At 38.1% G+C, this 24,742-nt stretch overlaps 1 protein-coding gene across 5 annotated transcripts in view; it reads left to right on the top strand.

The window, feature by feature from the left end:
- ATP11B (ATPase phospholipid transporting 11B (putative)) overlaps nt 1-24,070 on the top strand; it is a 91,861-nt gene extending 67,791 nt beyond the window's left edge. Inside the window, exons 28-31 of one of the 5 annotated variants that reach the window (XM_088132595.1) lie at nt 1,409-1,574; nt 6,037-6,122; nt 13,130-13,263; nt 19,569-24,070. In XM_088132595.1, the coding sequence (XP_087988721.1) occupies nt 1,409-1,574; nt 6,037-6,122; nt 13,130-13,232 (355 nt within the window). In that variant the 3' untranslated portion in view covers nt 13,233-13,263; nt 19,569-24,070. The other 4 variants (XM_088132594.1, XM_088132596.1, XM_088132593.1 and 1 more) reach the window with 4 other exon arrangements.
- The last annotated feature ends 672 nt before the right edge of the window (nt 24,071-24,742 follow it).

Here is a 24,742-nt window from a genome sequence, read left to right as displayed (position 1 = left end):
TTAAGAAGTAGGACTAGGTTCAGAGAAAGACAGGATCAAGTCCACCCCATTGGAAGCCCACAGGGGTAACTTTGGCTCAAGTACTGTGTCTTAGCCCCACCTGACTCACAGAGTGGTAGTTGTGTGGAAAAATTAGAGGAGGAGCTCTTGTGATGCCATATTGACTTTTTGGAAAAAATGTGGAGTCCTTGGTGTTCTCTGAGCTTGGTTGTTTTCTTGCAGATATATCATTACTCAACCAGGTAACATCATCAGTGCTAGTTTTTATACAGGCAAGCTACTGTACAACAGGGAGCAAACCCCACACTCACTAGCACTGATGATGTTACCTAGTCAGGTAATGAAACATCTGCAAGAAAACCACCAAGTTCAGAAAGCACCAAGGACTCCACAGTTCAACCCTGAGCTTACATGTATTCTCTTTTTGGAGGAAAGGCAGGAAATAAATCTAAAGAGCAAATAATTGATTATTTCAGTGAGAAAGACACCCACACACACACATACACACAAACGTACATCCAGACTTATACATGTATGCAAATGGTTTACCCATTAAAGCCAAAATGTGTGCCTTGGGGCATATTTAACTTTTAGAGAAATGGAGAAAAAAACTGAAATTTCCAGAATTTGAGGACTCAACTGTGTACACTGCCATAGCTTTCAAAATGCAAAATACAATTATTGATTTACTAGGGACAGTATTAAAAATAAGAAAGTATCTTGTACATTATAACTCTTTGAGCTGAGGATCTACATTTTTGCCTTGTTCATTTCTAAACCCAGGTCAGCCTTCAAAATTTTGGAGCTACATTCATTGATTGATTATTTAGGACTGTATGAAGCAGTGTTTCTCAACCTTGGATTAGATTGGTGGGTACTAGGGCATGCTGGCTGGAGAATTCTAGGGAGTTGAAGTCCACTCATCTTAAAGTCACTAAGATTGAAAAACACTGCTGTAAAATAATGTCTCTGAGTTCAAAAGGTCACATGCCACTGCCTTTATCAGAGATGTTAGTTGGTTGGTTTTCAATTTCCCAGACTATCCATAGCTCTAGAGTTTCCTCATTATTTCCCTTCGTTAACTGTTCTAAGCAGGTCTGGCTGCGCTTAGCTTCTCATGACCAGCCAAGGTTGGCTAGCTGCTGCTGTGAGCCTGCCCAAACCGTAAGATCAATGTTTGAAGTGATGTTCTCTTCACATAGGCTGGTGGGCACCATATTCTGTTCTCTTCACACAGGCTGGAGGGCCTTCTCCATTATGGACCTTTGGAACTCATTCCCTATGAAGATACCTATGACTTCATCACTTTTAAATACTTAATTTCTCCTAGCATTCTCAAGAGTGTCATCTGAATTGTTTTCTTTGCTGCTTGTTGATTTCCATTTTCTTGTGTCCTTTATTCCTCCAGGCCATTTTTGCATACCCAAGACATGTACTTTGTATTTGTTCAGTTGTTGTCCAGCGGCTCTGCTTGGTTTGCCATAATCATCATAGTTGTCACTTGTTTATTTCTTGATGTTGTGAAAAAAGTGTTGTACAGACACCTGCAGCCCACAAGTACAGAAAAAGCCCAGGTAACTTTTGCTTACAAGTGGTTTGATTAACATTTACGTTATTGGGAAGATTAAATTTTTGAGCCTTTCTCTGGATCTTTGTTGATATTTTGCCTGCAGTTCTTAATGTACTGTGATTCTGTGGTGAGTAATTTAAAAAAAATTTTTAAAAAACTTTTAAAAAACATTTACTTTAATTTTTTTGTTTTGTTTGGTTTTCCTTTTGGTCACATTGCAATGTGAGTAAAAGTATTAATGAAGCTGAGGATTTAAGAATTCTAAACATTCTTAACTGAGACATGGTGAGATATTAGTATCTAACAACTCAGTTTGAACTAGCTCCATCCATGCCAGCCCAATTGCTTATTATTAACGATGGGTAAATATTGACTTATCTTCTCTCATAATGATTTAGTAATACATGTAATTACTGTATCAAAAGACATTGGAATTTGGAAGAGGTACTTTTTACCAGGATTCATAGATTCCCTGCATGGAGAACATTTAGGATCTACTGTAGCACAACCTAGAAAGCCTTCCCCAAACCCAACAGATGGATGAACTATAATTCCCAAAATTCCCAGAAATGGCCGTGCTGGCTGGGAAGTTCCAGAAGTTGAAGTCCACATCTGGAGGGCAGAGACAGGACCTAGATCCATTCCCAACATTTCTTTGCCTTTGGCAGTTGCTTGGAAAAGGGGCTTGTAAAATGTTTGAAACCCATCAGGTAAAAATATTGTGACAAATGGGAGGGATTCATGAATGCATTTTGAAACACGTCAGTTCCTGCTGACTGTGGGTTCTTTTTTAAACTATCTCTTTGGGGAGGGGAGAGTGTCTTAAAAATCTGGTCTGTAGTTCTGTAGTTTTTTAGTTTATGATATAATCACTTATTGTATCATATCTGGATTGGAGAAAAATGCCCTTCCACAGTCTTGTTGAGCTACACTCCAGTGCTTTTTCTGGGAGGTGTTGCAACAGTGCTGATGGCCATTTGGTTTCCATTACAGAATCATCTCAGATACAGTAGTTCTGGCTTTTCTGAAGTGAGAAAAGTCAGCTTGCTCTGTGGTTCATAATAGCCTCAGAATGTATCCTTTGCAATGCATCCTATAAGTTTTTGTCTAAGTCTTATAAAAGCAAAGCACTCTCTTTGTCATCTTGCCACTTCATGAAAATTGGCCCCTGCACATGGTTCCTATATACTCATACAACCACGTGCTTGCTTATAAGCTAATATGGTAATATTGACCATCGCTTAGTTTGACATGCAGCAGTTATAACTTCATTCAGCAGAATCAATACACTAGATCATTCTTCCTTTTTCACACCGCTAATGTGTGAAGGTGAGGTGCACCCTCTTATTCTTTAAATGGCAGTTAATTTTTCCTTTGAAACTAGCTACTTAGGAGAGCCTGTGCAGAGTGTTGAATGTCCTTGGATCTGCGCAGGATTCTGTCAACAGTGCTTGAGACTTCCTAGCAATTTTAGGCTGTTGCTTTACCCAGCAGCACTCCCACAGACAGTCTCCGTGGTGTGTACTTTGTTTATCTTGACCAAAACCACAGCGGCTCATATTAAGCGGAGAGTTATAAAGAGACAAACGAACACAGATAAAGGGCCAAGGTTAGATTACCTGCTCGTATCCCCGTTCCTACTTTTTAAATGTAGTTATTTCAACAACGTAGCTATCCTAATCTATGTTTAAATCTCCTTCCCAATCAACTCTGTGCAATTAATACCTTTTTAAAATCAGGTTTCTATAACATTGAACAGCCTCCCCCAGTGAAAATTAGGCTTAATAGATGTGTGGGGAGGGAGCGGCAGTCTGAATACATCCAGAGAGTGCCAGATTGAGCATCACTGGCGTGGGATAACAGTACTGCTTTAGAGGATGGGCACATAATCTGAAGGCCGCATCCTTAATCTCCTTAATCTCAGTAACTGTTGAAAGTATGTATCTGAATAGGGCACTTGCACTTAGAGATGAAGCAAGACTTTTTCCTGTTTCTTTCAGCTTGTAAGCATTTTATTTTCTTCATCCTCTCTGTGATGTGCAGCTCATTAACTTGTACATCTGGCAGGACTGGATCATGCTGGAAAGTTAATAAAACATGTGTGCAGTAATGGAATGAATTGAGTAATCTGTATCTGAAAGTTTCTGTTTCATTACTTGACTGAAGATGTCGTGGCTTCCTAAATGTTGCTGAACTAGAGCATCCTCCTCCATTGGCCAGTCCACCTGGGGCTGTTGGGAGTTATACCTCAGCAAAATGTGGAAGATTCCATGTTCACCATTCTTGTCTTGCTTGACAAATGTAGGCCGTACTGAAATCAGTCTCTGTTTCTAGTTAACACTGAATCAAATCTGATGGAAATCCCCAAGTAATGTCTTTCTATATTATTGTATGCAACTCGTGAATATAATTTCATTTTTAAGAAAAAGAAATGAATACTTGTTATTTAAGAGTAGCATTTCTGCTTCTTTAAGTGGAAATATTTTGCCATATATATTTATGGGCCGGTTCAACATATGATTTCCACTTTTCACTCCCCTTTACTTATAAATTATAAAAACTCTTTTTTTAGTAAGGTTGTTCTTACTTTTCTTGATAAGCAAGAAAAGGGCAACTTTGACTATAATGTACAATTTAATGCTGATTGAGGTGAAAAATCGGTGTCCTGACTAGACTATTCATTTATAGTAGAGAAAGTGATCCTTGTAGCCACCAAGAAAAAACGCAAGTCCTTATAACTGATCTGACTGGTATCTTGAATAAAAACAAGATCAAAGCCTTTCCTTTTGACATACTACCTTAAACATTTTGCGCAAACTGATTTCAGTACTTACACGTTACGCGAGAACTTACTTATGCTCTGAAGTAGAATAGGATAGATACAAGAATCTTAGAGTTCATATTGACACAACACCCTTAACCAGGTCAGTGTAAAAACGTTCAGCTACATTTACACAACATTCTAAAGGCGGAGGGGGGAGTAGCTCAATCTACTGTGTGAACTTGGCTGATTTGGTTAATTTACTAATCACCTTAAACATATTGCATGTATACAGCTAATGACTGCTGTTCTCAAAAGCTGATGAGAAGTTTCTTTGCTAATGTTCACATTATTAATACAAAGTTCCTATTGAGCAAGTCTGTTATATCAATTCTCAGATTATTTTTATGTAATTAACTTGACCTTCATGCTGGACTAGGAATCTGGCATTTTAAAGACCACTATTTGATTTAGAAAGCCATGACATTTCTTATGGAAATTGATACTGAAAGTCTGAATGGAGATGAAATGTACCGGTTGAGAAGTAGTTGTACTCCTTTTAAAAATTAGTTATATGTAATAACCAGTTTTTGACTTGAGAGCAAGAGAAACAGATGACTGCCCATTTAAATCCCATTAAAACAGCAAATCTGAATAGAACTCTGTGATCATCTGATAATAACACTACTTCATCTGGAGGGCACTAGATTGGGGAAAGCCAGGTTAGAATCATATAGTCACATAAAGATCTAGTTTGTCAGTTTTAGTGTTTAAGAAATAACGAGATTTAGTTTATTTATTTATTTTACTAAGAAATTCCAGTTAAATGGAAGTCCAGTTCTATTGACAGTAAGGGCTGTGTTTTTGTGAGACAATCTACTACAGAGATAAATTACTTTGCATTGTAAATACAACCATTACTATGAACTCTGATCATGCAAGCATTTAAGAAGCACTTGAAAACCAAAATTATTTGCACCCAGTATCTATTTTAAATTTGTACTTAATTGTGGGGATGTTCCTCAAGGCCAGTTTGGTTATTGTGTCATATTTATGTATGTCAAATGGTTGTTTCTCAGTCTAATTGGAAGTGGAAATGCAGTTCTGGTTTGACTTCACATTACTGCTCTGTAGCTTCTTGCTATCATTTTCTATGCTGTTATGTAGTCATAGGAGGAAAAAAAATTACCCCTAGGGAAAACCTCTCAGTGAGAACCCCCTTTTTTTCTCTCTCTCTTTTTTGAAACATGTCATAAATGGAGCAATAAATAAGATGTGGTATATATGTTAATCCCAACCCCCTATCCCTAAATGCAATAGCAGATTTAAAATGTGGCAGCTAAGACTGAATGTGACATGGATGGTTTTAGAAAATGGCCTGCTTATATTAAGTCTCCTATGTGTAGGAACACTGGTTTGCAACACCAACAACAAAATGAACCAGAAAGTGAATTTAGCACAAATTGTCCTTAAACAGTGCAGACATGTGTAAATACTTCCTGTATTAAACTGTGAACCAAAATTCTTCTCCATATTGATCATGTTGTTCCCACCCATAATTGTTCAAAAACCAGTGTCTCTGCACATATGTGCTTTGCAAATGAAAGTTGTATCTTTTTGAGATCTTTGTCCTGTGTCTGCCTTTTTGAACAATGACTACGTCTCACTGATCTGTGTGTTCCATCCCTTCTTTGTCCACTTGTAGATGTACTCCAGCAGAGTTGCTTTAAGTGACGAATGCATCGCACTACAGCCATTGTCCAGGGCAACGAGTCAGCTGAGCAAAATTAGGTAGAGTAGGAGGGGCAGTTCTCCATCCAATTTTATGCATGATGAAGGTCAGCTAACCAGCACTAAGAGAAGGGAAAAAGGCATGTGGACTCTAGTGTGAACTAAGAGGGCAGTCACAGCAGCACAAGTTGGTACCTTTCTGACTTCCCCTTAGCTTTGCTATCTATGTTTGCAGGCCAAATATAGCATGTGTTTCATTTCTTCCCTAATACTTCTTGGGGTGGAGGGGCAAGGGGAAGATTGCAAGCATGATGATCGAGTACAGAATCCCAGTCTACTCCCCTGTTCTGTTGTAAAAATAACATTTTTAAATAATCAAGCATGGTCTCAGCGCTTCTGCCTAACTCAACCATCCATGATGTTAACAGTGCATGTGGCATGCACTGTTGAATAGAAACAGCTGCAGCAAGAGTCTGTCCTTTGTAGATCATTGTGCCTTTTGCTAACTGGATTTTTTTCCTCTTATGTATTTGTGTAGCTTTATGGTTATGTCTTGCATCTAAGTGTATTGTGGATATTATTATGTTTGCTGTAACCAGAAAGTTGATGAAAAGGGATTGGACTGGGTGAGGACTTTAGCAGCTGAAACTTACAGTTGATTCATTGGGTCAGGAGGTAAAATTGCCCAGAGACAGGACTCAAGAGAGTTAAATATATTATACCAATATAAAGACCGTGTGAAAGATCTTGCTCTCTGTTTCCAGATTTACCGTTTATCAGTGTATAAACCAGACTTTCCCAATCAGGGAAACCTTCAGGTATGTGGTCTTCAAGTCGTAGAATTTTCATCAATGACCATGCTGGCTGAAAATTTTGGAAGTTAAAGTACATATAACTGGCAGGTGCCCAAGTTAGGGACAGATGGTACAAGCTAGTGCCTCTTTAAGATTTAAGGCTGACATTGAGCGTGGTCTAGTTCTGCTTAACAAGCCAAGATTTATCCAGGCCTTCTGTGTGTGTGCTGTGATCTTGTGTCACACCTTCTTTCCTTCCATCAGCTCCAAATAATGGTTTAACTATGGTGACTGCTTCAGAAATAACAAAACGGTGGTGATTCTATGCATCAAAAGAAGACTCGGTGAATAAGGAGCATACAGACATCCAAAATTAATGCATACCTCCGAATTTGGCCAATTTATTGATGGCAAGAGAAAAGCTTTAAGGGATATGCAGTGGGATTCACAGAGTCTGTGCAAATCAAAACTTTACTGTACATCAGTCTCTTTCCAACTGTCAATCCTCTTACCTGTCTAGTATGTTGAAGGCCAATACGAACTAATAAATATTGGCAGTGGCTTTGGTTATTGGAAATACAAAATGGGAGAACCAAATATATTAAGTGGTAGAGCTTAAGCATATGCCTTCTGACAGCATTTTGACATCCAAGGTACTTACATAGCCTCTTTGCTCCTGCACTAATTGAAAGCATTAAAAAAAAATCCCACAGTTTCTGATGTTTAGATGTATTAATCTAGTAGGAAAGTCCAGAATAAAAAAGATAGTACCAATAGTTACAGGCACCTTAGGTGCAATCCGAAAACATCTGGAGCACCACTTGAACACCATCGGCATTGACAAAATCATCATCAGTCAATTGCAAAAGGTAGCTTTATTTGGAACAGTTTACATCCTGCGACAATACCTTTAACACCATCAAAGAACAACATCTGCCTATATCAGGTCCTTGGGAAGGACTCAATAGGTGGATAAAAATGCCAAATGCAGTCTAAACAACTGGCTGCCTGTGCGACCAACCATCATCATCATCATCATCATCATCATCATCATCATAATTAGTAGTAGTAGTAGTAAGTAAAACTACAAGCTATTTGCTCCTTTTGCTAAGGGATAGTCTTAATTTTGTTATTTATTCATTTATTTAAATAGATTTTCCATAATTTTGTTAATAAATGATGCCATTTTTCAAGGTACCAATGAATTTCCAAATCACATAATACCACAGTTTGTTTTGACATTCACCAGCAAATTGTCCAGTTTCTCTTACTTTTAAGGGCTGTGCAAGATGCAATTTGTCAGTTGCAAAATTAACAAAGAAACAAAATCTAAGTTAGATTAATCATAAATTACTCTTTCATTCACAGTTAATAGGCCCCTAGATTTACAAGATATCTTCTGTTAATTTTGGAACTGTTTCTGTGGTCTTCATTAAGACAAACGTTTTTGAATAACAGAAGAGAAAAGAGTTAAACTTGCCAAGGATGTTTGGAGGTCAAATCAGAACCTCATAATTGTCAAAGCTTTCAGATTTGGAGGACTATAACCACCCAGATATTTCTTGGGAGATATCTAAGGTAAATGTGCCATTATTGTCATAGGAATGAATTCCTGATTGTCTACTTTCAAGTTATGGGGTAAATCAGACAGGAACCAGGCACACAAAAGTCTAGAGCAATAGTGAACCAAGCAGTTCAACATGGACCTTTGGTACAGCAGTAAAGCTTAGAGATAATGTAGGGGTTGGAGATTGTATGTGAACAACATATTGAAGCTCTTTTTAACAGACATGCATATAACAAGCAGGTTTTGTTAGATATACAGGTAGTCCTCCACTTATGACCATTTGTTTAACAACCGTTTAAAGTTATGAAGGTGCTGAAAATGACTTACGACCAGTCCTTGCACTTACGACCATTGTAGCGTCCCCGTGGTCACATGATCAAAATTTGGATGCTTGGTAATTGGCATGTATTTACAACAGTTGCAGTGTCCCGGGATCACATGATCACCATGAGCTCTGTGCAGAGAGGTGGGTATTCCAACTTATCTGGAGGGGACCAGGTTGAGAAAGCTGCATTACATTGATGTTTTAACCTGGAAGCTGTTGTTTTGCAAGCTAGATACTAGCAATGCTGTCATTGTTTTGTGTCAGGTTGCAATAATATGGTAGTGCTATCTTCTTTTGGGTTTGAGTGAGAGATAGAATTTTAATCTAGTTTGCTTCTTCCTGAAAAAGACCTCCAAACAGATGCATGCATTTCAGGAAAGAGCTGGATAATAATTCCTTGTTGGTAATCCTCTGGGCCATCTTGAATGTTACGGTGGAAAGGTTTTGGGATTCTCAGGCATAGATGGATGGGGATGGGTCAAAAAGAGTACAAACAGAACAGAGGATAAAATTCCCCAATACACAAATCTCATATATAGAAGTAACCTTGCTACATAAGCAATTGCAGAATGAAAAAAGTGTGAGAAATGCAGGAAGCTCCCTGGGTTATGGAAACAAATCTCTGCGTTCTGGGTATTTCACTGCTAATGACCCACGAAAATCAGGGCTGTGGTTCCAGACCTACTTTTGTTAATTCCTCTTGAAATAAAATGTCTTCTGCACCCACCTGTAGAAAAATTGTATTCTTCTCTGGGGATGTGATTTAAGAAGTGCAGATCTCCTAACTTTCAAAGCTATGAAAAATTTTAGTGAGATTGGACATGAGGCACTCTTCAAGAAGGGATTCACAAGGCAACTCTAAAGTTGGACAGCCCTTTCCAAAAGTTCTTTAATTCTTGCTTATCTTTTTAACAGATTTTCCTAGGTAGTCTAAACTGATGAGGAGGTAGTTGGGCAAGACCCCATAAGAGGTTTTATAGTTAATGAGGGCTATGAGGAGGAGAAAAAAGAAGTGGTAATTCCATAGCCACTACAATGTCGTTAATATACAAATTAAAATTAAAAGGGGCAAGTAGAAAATCCTGTTTAACACCCCTCTCCATTGATACGTGGTCTGATAGAGATCTTTGGGGGCCCATTCTCACTTTAGTATAGTGTCAGTATGGAGTTCAAATATTAGACTTAGTAGATGTCTTTCAATATCTGTCCTTTTAAATTTCTCCCATAATCAGGGCCTAGCTGTTGAATCAGAGCCAGAAGTGAGATCAGTAAGTGCTACGTAAAGTTGTTTTTTGAATCCATTGATGTACTTTTGAATTAAGTCTTTCAGAGTAATACGGTGATTTGTCATGCTGTGGTGTTTACAAATCCTGCCTGTTTCGGATGTTAAAAGTTTGTGACTTCCTCCTGGTCCCCCAGTTTATTCAGGAGATGTCAGGCAAAAAGCTTGGAGACTGATTGGGTATTAGTTGGAATGTTCTTGCCAATTGCCCTTTTTAAAAATTGGATACCTTGTTTCTAGTTATTAGGTAAACTACAGAAACAGATGTTTACAAGCTTTACTTCAAGCAACAGTTTTATATCTTAATTAGCGTTAAGCATTAATCGTACTAGGTCTTCAGATGTAATGTGTGCTATGACGTGCATTTACATTGTCTGCAAAAGAATACTGGCACCTTATGAAAACCAAGGATGAATGGAAGGCAGGAGAGATTCAGAAATGTCTTCTTAGTTATAACAGGCCATTTGGGGAAAAAGGAAATGCTTACTTGATTCAGAGAGCAGTGCTAAATATATGGGGCGCAGAGCTGTCTTCCGTACTACCGTTGCTGAAATTGTAGATTAACATGAGTGTAGGATAAGACCGTTTTGCTGGAAGGTTTGTGCTCCTTGCGTTTTTCATACAACGCGATATTGAGTAGGGGCACTTCATCTGTTCCTCTGCCACAGGGGCTCTTAAATTGGGGCTAATTTGGGCATATCCTGGGGGTAATGGAGCAGTTTGTAATTGCTTGTTTGTGAGTCAAGGATCCAGTTTGGGCCTCCTGCTGCCAGGACACATGTAAAACAACAGTCTTTTTTTTGTGATGTGGGGGTAATGACATTATTTGAAACTGGGAAAGGGAGTAATTGGGTCAATCAGTTTAAAGAACCACTGATCTAGCATCATCTGGTCATCTTTATTCTGATTATCCTACAATACCTGTGAGTCCAGCTGGATCTTCCAGCTCTAAATCTGACCAGATGACAAACTATCCCATTTCTGCTAATATTTACAACAGAAAATGGGCAGTTAATTGCTAGTAAACCTCTAAGATCAACCTAGATAATCTCTAAAGAAACAGGTAAATATTTTCATTCGAGAAAAGGGAAATTTCCAAGTACACTGGGTTTCCGAGCAGTATTGCGATATTTCTAACATGGATTTTAAAGCTGATTTCTGCTAGGGATTTAAACAACAGTATTTAGCTAGGTCAATAATTCCTGCTGTTCCCTCACTAACCACTTGTTTTTAAATCCTTAGTGCCTTCTTTTCTAATAGCCAGTTTCATACTGACTTCTAAGTCACCCTGATGATCAGGCATCTTTTTTAAAATTCCAGCTTGAATATCCTGCTCTTCCTTGTTTTTCCTTAATCACCTTGATTCTTGTCTCAGATAAATAGACTGTTTTGCTTTGCTTTGTTTGTTCATTCTCTCATTAGAGTTTGTTGTGGCTGCTTCATGCAAGATGAAAATTATTTCCAATACCTTTTAATGACTGCTGTCAGGATATTTAGTCATCCCTTTCCTCTAGTTTGACCACATACCCCAGACCAGTTTATAGTGGAAGGGGAAAAAATAGGTATGACTGGAGAACGTGGAAGATTCGTTCTCTACATCTTTATGGAACTGACAGCTAGACTGAACATGTTTTTCAACACTGGTAACAAATTTAAATGTTTAAAATCCTTTTTGCCAACTGAGTAAGTACATATTTGCTCTTCTCTTCCATTCAGCCTTTCTCAACTTTTTTTTAACATGGAGGAACTGTTGAAATGATTTTCAAATCTCAGGGAATCCCTACATAAAAATGTTCAGGTCTCAGGGAACCCATGCATAAAAGTTACTTATCCAGCGCTTTTTTTTTTCTGCAAAAAATAAAAATCCACAATACAACTGATTTCTAACATAGTCTACATTTTACAACATTTATAACAATAGCAGGCCAGCAATTGAGTCTAGTGCATAAAAATTCTCATCATTGTGAGTGCTAATATTGCATGGTGTCATGACATTCAACAAATTATGTTTATGTTTTTTTCAGTTACGATCTCACAGAAACACAGTTGAGAAAGGCTGGTTTAATTATTTAATTCATCCAATGTATGATAAAATGAATATAATCAAATGGTTAAAAATACACCGTGCAGCATTTTGAACATAAATCCATCAATCTCACCTTTCCTGCCTCTGATTTCCCATAGCAGTTCAGCCTTTGCCCTGAATTACAAAGTTGAATATTTAAAATATTTGGTACGTTTATAACCATTCAACTACCCTGCATGGCCTTACCACAATAACAATGCAGTCATAGTTGATTTGCTTACAACCAGCTCATAAAAAATATTCAGCACAAAGAGAGATTTTTGACACTAATGTAACTTAGCCCTAGCAAAAATGCTAAGTTGAATCATATATTTCAAAACTGTTCCTTGCATATCTTCCAAGTTACTGTCCTAAAAAAAGACATTTTTTCTTATTGCAACTAGTTTTGCAGTTGCCTTGATGCACATTAAGTCACAACTTGTATTCTGAACTTTTCCATACTATGCCAAATTGCAGTCATTGTACATAAAAATAAAGGCTACACTATTTAAGTTACCACCTTAGCATTAAAGAAGACAATGGATGTTGGCTAATTAATTTCTTAGTGAATCTGACTTGCAGTCCTGGAAATAGAAATATTGGCAAGTAGCTATGAATAATCAAATCTGTGGTGTATTCCCCTGTCCCTTTTCTATTAGTATTTCTGTTTGTTGACTTCCCTTGGAATCAGCCAGGCTTTGCAAATACATTTCCAAGTGCTAGCTGTTAACTGGTGGGATCACAGAAGTAGAGAGACGAGTGATTGGTAGACTGGAATCTAGTTCTCAGATCTTCTGGCCTTCCATTGTCAAATAGACAAATGAATTATTACTACTATCATAATTCTCAGAATATTTCCAAATCAAGCTTTCTAATATAACATGCTTACATGAAATACAAAGAAGATGCATGCAAGCTAAATCAAAACTGCATCTATACTCCTAAAAATATATATACTGCACTAGCAAAAAGTAAAGATCTGGTGCTGATTTGCTAATTCCCCTCCCATTCTGTTTCCCTGTTCTTCCCCACAGCTTACTGAGACAGGTCCAGGTATCAACTGCTTGGAGTCCATGTGTTGCCTCTCAGATGGGGAACCAGCCTGCACATCTCTTAGAAGAATGTTGGAACGAATAATGGGACGATGCAGCCCAACCCGAGTCAACAGGTGTGGAATTTCTCTCAAATGCCTTTGCTGCAGACAGTTCTCCTATAAACTGGAACACAATGAGCCGACAACTATAGATGTCTAGTCAAAGACAGGAAACCATCTTCCTAGGTTCAGTTTGGATCTTAGAAGATCCAAGCATATGCTTTTAATGTGGGGAATGAGAGATCGTTGCATTACTGATCGTTGTTGAAAAACTGGTTGAATTTTTATTATGCCATCTTTTCTCTGATCCCACAACTGCTATTGTGCCTTTAGTGGCTTTGGCAGTACAAGCTGCCTCACGTGAGCACTCCCCTGTTCTTTTTGAGTACCAGCCAATGATTCATAAGTGTGCAGGGCAGCTTTTACTCGCTCTGAGCTTCCTGTGTGCATCATTTTTGCCTTTCTACTTATGTGCACATTTCAGCATAGTTTTCCCCCTTCCCTTGTATGTCCTCTTCCTTAAAATCAGACCACTGTCCTTTTTGCCCCCTCCCTTGGTTTAGCTGCTTTGCCTTTTGAAATCAGAAGGCTTGTCCTGTGTTTGATCAACATGTCTCCCTTCTAGACATACAGCAAAGTTTCATTTTAGCTCTGCAAGGATTGCATGTTCTCCCCTGAAACTTTCACTTTCAGAACAAAGGAAACTTTAGATTTCCTCTATTGTTCAGTGACTGTGTAAAAATTCGTTATTTTTAACAATATGAAATAAAGCTCACACTTGAATTTAAAAAAATAATCTAACGCCACCCAAAATTATGTTTAAAAATAGACCTTTTTTAATGAACACTATGCCACTCAGAAATAAATGCTAAACCTATTTATACATTCACTAATTTATACAGGTCCATTTTTTAAATTTTGAAAAGATCCTCAGCAGTAAAATTAAATAGAGCCATTTCTTAATTTACAGAAAGTTCTGTCTGTTGCATCTTCCTATTAAAAGGAACAGGTGAGAATTCTACAGAGATGTAGAAAGAGAAGGTTGGGAAATCAGTTTTTGCCCAGTGTTTCTATATGCTTGTATAAATGACAGGTTAAGACTGTTTTCTACTTTCCATGATGGTTATTAGCCATCCTTTTCAAACATCAGCTGAGAACACATTGTTCAACCTTGGTCACAATTAGAGAGCAGGAAAGCAGCAGTTGAAGCTGAGATAAGATGAGATCAAGTTATTAAGGGGAGATTCCCAGTTTGAGGGAGACAAGCTAGGACAAGAACAAGGACAGAGTATGGATGTCTTGCAGTCCTCTTTGGGTTGCAAGAGAAATCAGTAGGATACTGCTTTCAACAGATCTGTAGAAACATCTGAGGATATTCCAAATGGCCCAAAGCAGGTTAGGTATAGGGCTACTAGGTCTAGGTGGCAAAAAAGCCAGACAACCATTGGATGGCACAGAGAATTAGTTTTTTATATCTGTTTGCTGCTATCTAGAGGTCATTTGGATGTTTACAGTCCTAATTTAAGGATGCAGTAGCCTTCATTTAGTTGTTATTTTTTTTTTAAAAAGTTGGATAACTTACTATGGTCACTTATAAATTGTCCTTCCCAGTGCTCAGCTCTTCCTGAATGTTTCCTTTTTTTATTGTTTTTTTCTAAAACAAAAATATCCTCAAGTGTGTTAACCCCTCCGCAGCTCCATTTTAAGTTTTTACTAAAGTGTTTTTTTTTCCTTCATAAAATGGGAACCGTTATGAGCCGGATTTAAAAAAAAAAAAGTAACCTGTCTCTCTTTGTACAGAAAGCAGGCAAGATGTATAAAATAAAATATTTCCTAGACATTTTTAAAACAGGAGTAGTATCTGATTGATCTAACATTAGCTTTTTCTCCCCCCTGTAATGGTTTCTGATAAAGTATATTTGCACATCTTGGGTATTCTCCGCCATTAGAATGCCTACCTGCCATTACGATGAATGGAGTTTGTACGGAATGAGGTCTTGCCTGTTTCAGGATTACCTGGCAGGAGGGTATATAGTGTGTCTCTGTTATTCAGCATGCAGAGATACTTGGCACTCACTCCCCTGCAAGTATCATGTCAGGATTACTTCAGCCCAGGGGTTTCCACAGAGTACACATTGCACACAAAAAACAGGCAGAGCTTTGATCAAACCATCATGGCTGCCATCTTGACTTTTTCAACCACACCTGATAGATAGCCCTGCTTCAGCCCCATGGTCAAAGACAGCAACCTTGACTGCACCAGGATTCTCATATCAAGCTCTTTCATTTTCACCCTTAGAAATGATTGCTATCCATGTCACTTCTATGTGTGAGAGAGTTATGTTTGTAGTCACTGTTGGGTTGTGTGCATGCAACACCTGTAACCCATTCAGGCAAAAACATAGCAGATTCATTCTCATTATATGCTAAGCTTGGTTGGTGTAACTTTGGCTAGTCTTTTTGTCTGGCTTAGCATGGTGTTCAGACCATGACCACTAATGGAACAAGAGATTTCGCAAATCCACAAAAGTGGGTTAACTAGCTAATGATGGTAAGCATGCAGTCTGAATGCAACCTTGGATTGGAAATTAAAGTTATTTCAGAGAGTTTACTCGTATCTCAGTAGCCCCATCTTAGTCATATGACAATGTGATGCTACACATTGAGACGAAAGTAGTGATTTATTCAGAGGTCAATGAATCAATGAACATTGAGAGATTAATGTAACAATGTCAGTAAGAGAGGAGGTCACAAGTGTTTTTCCTAGATATGGTTCTTGCAAAAGGTAGGTATCATCACCTTCAAAATCAACTTTGAATAAATACATCTTGTGATTTTTTTAAAATGTTTTTCTGTTTGGAACATCTTGGGTCATACATGGATATGATTTGACTCTCATGTTTGATAGAAGATGAAATACTCACTCATATGATCTGCTAAGAAAGCATACTGATACGTGTAAGATGTATTGCCAAAATACTATTTTGAAATTCTGCTGATTTTTTTTCCAATTAGAATGAACTTCTAAATTGTCTTTAGTTTCTTTTTTAAAAATACAAGATTTAAAATTGTACTGCCTTCCAGGCACTTTGAAACTGGGGTCTAAACTAGAGTATTTAGTAATGCAAAAAATGCTTTTACTTGAATAGAACTCGATCGTCTAAAAGTGAGAGTTTAACAGTAATGACACCCCAGGATAGTACTGTCATTTCCCAGACCAATTTGGTTGGGACCAAATTATTGGGCCATATCATACTTCAGTATTTAGTTCCCTAACTAAGCAGAATTACTAAGTAATGCATACCTTCAAGGTGCAAAATTCTCACACACTTTGTAACCATTCCTTGTGAGGAAGCAGAGATGCAGAGTGGGCTTGGGCTTATACTTTGACTTGAGAACATTTTAGTCACCTTTGTTACAATAGTAGCTGACCTGGGTATAAGCTAAGAACATTTCCACAGTGCTTTACAGAAGGGGCCCATGTTCCCAAGTGAAATATTTTTTGCAGACCATATCTCTTTGTTTGGTCTGTCTTAAGATAATCAGTAGCATAGATGGAACAGCCTTGCTTCATCTGTGGAGCATTAGACAACCCTCCACTTCTATCATTGTGGAGATGATCAGCCTCATCTGAAGCACATTAAGATGCATTTCAGGTGGAGCGTTCCAAGAGCAATATCTTCTTTGTACTTAATATTCTGTCAAATATGAGGATTGGAGTGTGAAATCAAGACCTATTGATTTATTTGGATGAGTGATCTCATATTTCATCTAATTGTGCTTAAATGCTTGGAGTATAAATGAAAAAGATATAGTACCTAACATTCTCTTTAATATAATGAACGTATATTTTAATTAATTAAATTAATACAATTTTAGAGCCATTTCTTGTTTTTCATTGTGCACAGCTTTCTCTGAATCATCAAAATCTGTTGTTCGTTTCTCTTCCATCCAATTGTCACTGCACTGATTGCTCCAAATTCAATGTTGCGTTATTAAATATACCCACTTATAGTGTTTTGCTCAGCTGATTTTGGATGGGTGGGGGTAGATCTCTTATTTGGGGATTGGGCACTAAATATTTCATTGCTTGAGTTTCTTAATAGCTCTGTTCGTGTGCATAATCAGCATTCTGGATGCATAATTCTCCTAGAATACAGTGGTTTGGCCCTGTTTTCTATGAGAGGAAAAAGTTCCAGACCATGCCTGTTTGCATAAAACCTCTACGCATATAGAACTCTGGATCACAGTAACTGTATCAAAGCAAGTCCTGTTCCTATAAAGAAGCCTTGTCCCCATATTATAATTCTGATCTAATAATATAGGTCTTCCCAAGACACACGTGGAATTATACCATTTCTGATCTTAGGTCTGGGAATTTTCTGCATCTCTATGCCTAATTTGTCACCAGAACTTTGGATCATATCTTAGATATTTTGGATATATGTATCTGGAAACACATGGGACCCAAATTCAGGTTTCCCATCAGCAACATTTCTTTCTTATTATTACTCTAGATCATGGAGCTCTACGGAACCTTTCTGTACCAGCGACCGAAGCTTCTTGACGTTATCCACAATGGACTCAATTACTTGAGACTTTTCTCAGTGCCTTGTGGAAATCCATGACATCTTTGTTGTAGCAAATCTGCCACCCCCTTACAGCATCTTATTTCAATGTCATGGGCAGGTTCATATATTGAAAGAAAAGGAAGATTTAAGCTTGGTATTTGCCACAAACTCTGTTGAAAAACTGATCATTGAAGTTGAAACATTAACATTGTTTAGATGGATACTCTTAATTTTCCATGGTCATATTAATCAAGAAAATAATAATATGCTAGAATCTCTTCAGAAAAGAGATTGCTTTGGTTCCCAGATATCCACAACTAATGATCAAAATATGAATGGTGTTGCTAAATTGAGAAACCATAACCTCCTTCTCCACAAGCTGAATAGATCCTCCTTCATAAATTGTCTTAGCTAAATCTGAAAGATTTTGAACATGGAAAAAAAAATCTTAAGGAAGCTGTTAAATAAATTAGCTTTATTTCTGGACATTCATGATTCCAATTTGAGGAAAGGGATACTTTTTGGGGTATTACTTTTCTTTTCCCCCCACCCCCAACTATGTATTTAATCATATTATACTCTTGTTGAGAGCACTTAAGAATTCTCCCTGATTTTGCAGGGGCGGCAAAAATACACAGCAGCGCATGTACATAGTTTATATCGAATGAACTGCATGCTGTTCAGGACAATAAACGAGATTATGGCCTTGGCATAAAGAAGTTGCGTCTTTCAATTCTCGATCTAAATCGAACAGTGCTTGTGGGCCAAATGCCACAAAAGGAGACTGAAAGCCATAACCCCCGTCTCTCCTTCCCACATTTTTCCAATAATGTATTGGAGGGAGACGAAAAAGCACTGCATTTGCTATTGACACTCCAGGCCCACATCTGTGGCTGCAGAGAACATGTCATTGAGCACTTTTTTTTCTTTTTCTTTTTTTTGCCGGCAGTGATTTTCATGATGCAAGATTGCTTCTCTGGGTACCTGCAGATCAGTTATAAGGTCATCTTTCCCACCCCAAGATTTGGGAGGCAGCTGCCCCATCCTTGTGGGTGCCTGCTTCCAAAAATTAACCAGTTTTCATAAACTCCACTGTGTAACACTCTGAACTGGCCATATACTTGCATGGCTTTTAGGAATGGCAACTACTTTTATGTTATTTTCCCCCATTATGAGCAGAGAGGATGATTCAGTATGACAGTGTTTTTCAAACTTGGGAACTTTAAGATGTGTGGACTTCAACTCCCAGAATTCCCCAGTCAGCATGCTGGCTGGGGAGTTCTGGGAATTGAAATCCACACACCTTAAAGTTACCAAGTTTGAAAATCACTGCAATATGACAGTAGCCTTCTGACAGAGTGCCATTCAAGGGCATGGACAAAGCAGAACTTTTCAGGGAGTTGCCTCTTACGATCAGCAGCCTGCACTTGCATCAGTGTGTGTGAAGTACTTCCCTTATGCCAAACATTATTTACTTGTTTTATTTCTATCCTGCCTTTCTACCCAGAGTTCTTATTTAAAGGAGCGCCATTTCATCACTGTCATATATCATGCATATCCATCATTTCCATTCTGGTTTGTCTTTTTTTTTCTCCCCCAAAATGAATTGTTAAAGAATCCAAATTGAAAAATTATCAAACTCCAAGCATTTATTAAAATCCATGTCATACGATTAATATTTCCACTTTGGTTTTGTATGACGTTAGAACTGACCTCTTTTTGTCCACAGAAAGATGAATTGACTTATTCGAAGATGAACTGACTATCATATTTTTTTAAACTTCCCATTTCTTTCTCCTCCCTCCTCAGTGTATGTAAGGGTGCAGAAGAAGCATACATTTAAACAAATTCAGGAAGAGTTTAAGAATCCATCTGTCCAAGCCGGGTATCATTTTCTGTCTAAGGGGCAAAAGTAACAACAGAGTGAAGACGTGCTTCCTTCTCCTGTTTGTTGTTCTATGACCAGCAAGACTGGGGTCAAATGGAAGGAAAGCAGATGTATTTTACATCGGATCACAATAACTTTCATCATTTCTTTCTATGAATGTATGTGTATTTTAGTAACTCATTATGTTTATTTCTAGGTTGAGTATTAGGCCAAAACACATTGCAGAGCAAAGAAAAGCAAATGTAGGAGCTCATGTGAAATTAATGAGTTATATCAGATTAGGTGATATTATTATAACAGTTGAGATAAGCCAAGGAAGGAAATAGGCTGATTTTCCTTCATTACATTTTGTAGGGGAGATGGGATATGTTCTTTAAGTCTTTCCAGGGCCTGGAGAGTGTATAAAGAAAAGAATGTAACTTTTTTTTCCAAGTCCAGTAACTTTGTGGACATGGACAGGTAATTTTCTTGGCAGCTATACAAAAAATGGATTGCCACTGACATTTTCTGGAATAGTTTTTCACCATCCCAGTCCAGGCTACCACTCTGGTAACATCATGCCCACTTAATGTTTTGCTCCACTGCTTTCCTGAGCTGCAGACTCTGCTATTCTAAATTAAGATGTCATGGGTGAGATGTTCATAGAAGAGTCTTGTCCTGGTGAACAAGTGAAGCATCTTACACATAGTGCATGGAAGTGTAGAGGATTCAGGACAGAAGGAGCTCAAGACAGCCCTTGACAGTGATGTCAGTGGAGAACTCTGGAAGTACATCAGATCTCTGTTGCGCTCAGCAGTTTCTACATCAGTTGCAGGAGGGGAGGTTAAGTGGTTCAAAAAGCCGCCATCTCCATGCTCACTGAAAATGAAGCAAGTCACATTTTTCTTTCTGCCATAAGATGGCCCAGTATAGATTGGCTCTAGGTGAGATCTTCATGTCTCAAGTACATGAAAAGTCTCCTGATTTCAACCCCAATTTGTACAGAGTGTGTGAGAATCACATTTCCATTATGAGGTAGTTTTTCAGTGGGTGCCCTCCAGGTTCTGGAGTATGTTCTGCGCCACTCTCTTGGGTGGAAGAAGTGGAAGGTTCTGAAAAATGTTTGTCTAATTTTTGGTAACTAAAATCTGTGGTACTTTTACCTTGGGAGACTTCGTGTCTGTTTCATCTCAGCTGCTGGCAGTGTGGCATTCAGCGGATTGAATTGCTGTACACCTCAGTATAATTTAATTAGAAGGAATGGAAAGGAGATGTCCTCCCTTCACGATAACCTGTAATAATCAGGCCGTGTTGCTTTTGTAGAATGTACAGGGTGCAGTGCATGCCATTCCTGAAGACTCAAGAGATTGACCAGATTTAAGACCCTCTATTTCAACGAGGCATGGTGTCATTTCATGTAGAACAAAAGGGTTGGCAATGGATGGGGACTGACCATCCTCCAGCATGTAGTTGTTTAGAAGAAGAAATTTAGGATTGACGTCTGTCCCCAGATTCAGCCACCATATGTACACAAAACTCCCATTATAAATCACTCAGTTAAGGAACTCACTTATCTGCCCCTTGATCCTATAGAGACTGATGCCTCCTAAAATTCAATCCATTGTCCTTGCAACTAAAAGGGTACTAACTTCCCACCTGCAAAATGGATGTCAAGTTAAATTTGTTCCACATGATATTCAGGTGCTAGACATTTGGAAGAATTTCTAGATGGCAAGAACTGCCAGCCAATGAATAGACTGTCCTATGAAGACTTTTCACTGGAGGCCTTCAAATGGGCTGGACCATCATCTGTCCCAAAGGCTTTAGCAGTTCCTGCACCAAGTAAAGGGCTGAATTAAATGACCTTTGAGATTCCTTCCAACCCTATAATTCTATTGTTTTATTTCGGTATGTCCTATTAAGAAAGGGCTGTTATAAATTTTGATTAGTTTGGCACTTTAAATAAAGTCATATATGGAAGTGCAGCTGAACTTGTATAAACTCTGTCAATAAAACAACCTCACACAAGAAAAAGATGCATTTTAGATTGCTAAACATTGGCCAGCGATCCAAAGAAACATAAGTGTACCTTTTTTAATTCTAAGTTTTTTTTAGGGTAAAAGGAATTTGCATTTGTTTAAAAATAATACTCCAGATTTTCTGTGTTTAACAAGTGATCAGAAACTTAATTGTAAAACTTCAATGTTCAGGCATATTCAGTCATTTCAGTACTGGGTTTATATGTCCAGTAATAAGACAATTCTCATGAAATGAAGTTACACCCAATTTATCAGATTGGCAGCATACATAGGTGTATTTTGTTTTTAAGTATTATATCTCTTGTTCAATTTTGTGCATAGGGTTATTGGCAAGATTGCTTTCTTGAATGTTAAGATTTTGTCTCTATTTCAGTGATTAATATTAGCTAAGTAACATGAGTTGCTCGTCTGAAAATTGGATTGGTTCAGCTGCTTGGTTTGGTCTTCTGTAGGCACAGATGAACTGTCCATCACCGATCTGAAGTATACCTCAAGCTAAACCACAGTGTGCTAGTTTTGTTGAACAATTCACAATTGTTGGGCATCCCACAATAACATAAACTGTGGCTGAGTATGATGCTTGAATCCAGACCTCTAAGCCATGCAGCTGTCCTGCTTCTGCTGAATTCTTCCTATACCATTGGCTTCATATAGGAATCTGTAGGTCTTTGGCTACAAATAAATTGATTTAGAACTGCACTTGGAGTGGGTCAGTGGTCCAAAATATATGTTATATGGAGAAATACTCGGGTTCAATACCAGCTTCACCAGGTAGTGTTGGAATAGACTCCGCTGAAACTTGAGAATTCAACTGCTGGAATATTAGTAGGTAGTCCTCACTTAACAACCACAACAGGGACCGGCAACTCCATCATTAAGCGATGCAGTCATTAAGTAAAACACATACCAGATTTACGATGTAAGTTTAGCTGCAGTCATTAAATGAATCACCTAAGCTGATTGAGACATCACATGACCGCAACTTGCAATTTCACTGCCTGCTTCTCCATTGACTTTGTCTGAAGCTGGCTGTGAAGATTGCGAATGGGGATCACATGACTGTGGGATGCTGCAACCGTCATAAATGTGCACTGGTTGCAAAGTACCCAAATGATTATGTGACCACATGGACGCTACAACAGCTATAAGCTCAAGGACTGGTCATAAAGTCACTTTTTCAGCACTGTCATAACTTCAGTCACTAAACAGGGCAGTCGTTAACTGAGGACTACCTGTATGGGGACAAATGCTTTGATGTGTTATAGGACAGTTTCTTTTAATATATATTGTCACTGTGATAACCCTACTAATGAAACTCTCACAGGTGCAATATGGAGATTGCAGTTTTTGGACATGCTAAAGATCCCCAATCCTTCTAGAACAGATCCACTAGAGCAGCTGAAGTAGAAGGCGTGATTGCAAAGCTGCTTTTAATTCTTAATGGTGGATGGAATTAAAGGTAGACCCTAGCTCTACAGGCCAAGCTGGTTATATCGCTATGATTTAAAAAAACGCAGTAATGTAGAGATTGCAGCTGCTTTGCACATGTCCTTTTTTCTTCTGTGTTTTAGAGATGCTTGAGATGAATGCTGAGGCCCTGGCAAGCGGGCTTAAACAAATGCTTTAAAACTTCATCCTGGGCTTCATCTATAGGCAGTAACATGCTTAAGTCTGTGGTTTTATGTGTATTTAATCGGAGTAGCTTCCATTGAACATAATCATACTTAATTTGGGGAAAAACATACAGGATAATGCTTTAATTAATGAATTGATTTCAGCAAGATATAACTCACTGTCACCAGATTAGAGCCAAATGTCTGGTTTTAAGGAAACCCAACATAATAAACAGTACTAATTTTTGTACTTTCATAATGAATGGCCATTATTTTTGAGAGATCTGTGTCATTTTAGTAGCAGATTGAGAGATGTACACACTCCTTTGTTTAGAAAATTCTATATTTTTAAATTTTAGATTGCAAATGAGATGCTGTTCCCACTATGCCAAAGATGGCTTCCTAAAATGTGCTTGATTGATTCTGTCCTTATGCTCATGAAGAATGAACCATAATGATTATCTGTTTTAAACGAGCATGATTGGGTTAACTGGTCTTAAATTTTGGAAAGACTCCTGAATATTCCTGTTGGGAGGATACAAAGTGCACTCCCTCTTCTTCTGAATTGCTTTGGCTCAAGTTGTGCGCGTGGAGGGAGCAGAACCATCTGGAAGCCAGAGCAATATCTGGTCTCAAGGACTCTTGACTGCAGACACTCTGGCCACCCACCATCATTTTGAGATGCTTTCTGGCAACAGAGTTGAATACAGCTTCCTGTACTGCTATGTCAATAAGTTGTTATACAAAAATTTATGGAAATTATATTTATTGAATAAAACCTTTGACTTTTAACTGCCTTGACTTTATTTCTGAAGAATTCAGGAGTGATGAATTGCAGGTTAAATGCACTGCGTGTTACAAAAATGCTGTGCATGGACAGTTACAGAATGGAACAAGAGTTTTTGAACAAACCACAAGTCTCAATTCATTGATAAAGAGAGTTTAACTTTTGTCCAGTTTTATTTTCAAACACATTTGTATGTGTGCTCCTCCCACATACGCACATCACTTTCCTTCCATTTCCCCTCTCTTGCCATGTTCAGATCCCTTTACCATCATTGAATCTAGTTCAACACCTGATTAATACGAGAATGATTTAACATGAGGCTTGGAACGTTTCGTTCATGTACTTGTCTCAGAGCAAATGCCTACCATTGTCCCACAACACACTTAGTTGGATCGGGTGAAGATTTGACAGATATATTTGCAATACATGCTAAGCTTTATTAGAGTTACCTTTAGCTTGAGTGCAAAGATTGAACCATAAACTATCCAATGTGTTATTTGAACCCAGAAAATAAATTCAATGATCTGGTTAATCACATTTTATGAATGCAACCATACAGTAAGACAGGTGGTTGCCTCCTGTTTCCTTTAATGATAGAAGACATTATTTTGCAGTCTGGCTTTAATTGGTGGTGGCATCTAACTTCTCTTGGAAACTAAATAATGTGTCAGCCCCAG

Source organism: Python bivittatus, unplaced genomic scaffold (assembly GCF_059951505.1).
Source record: "Python bivittatus isolate LINGU-HERP-01145 unplaced genomic scaffold, Pbiv_v1 ctg000980_np1212, whole genome shotgun sequence".
Taxonomy (NCBI): domain Eukaryota; kingdom Metazoa; phylum Chordata; class Lepidosauria; order Squamata; family Pythonidae; genus Python; species Python bivittatus.
Note: the sequence above shows the minus strand (reverse complement) of the source record. Positions and strands in the feature narration are given on the sequence as shown.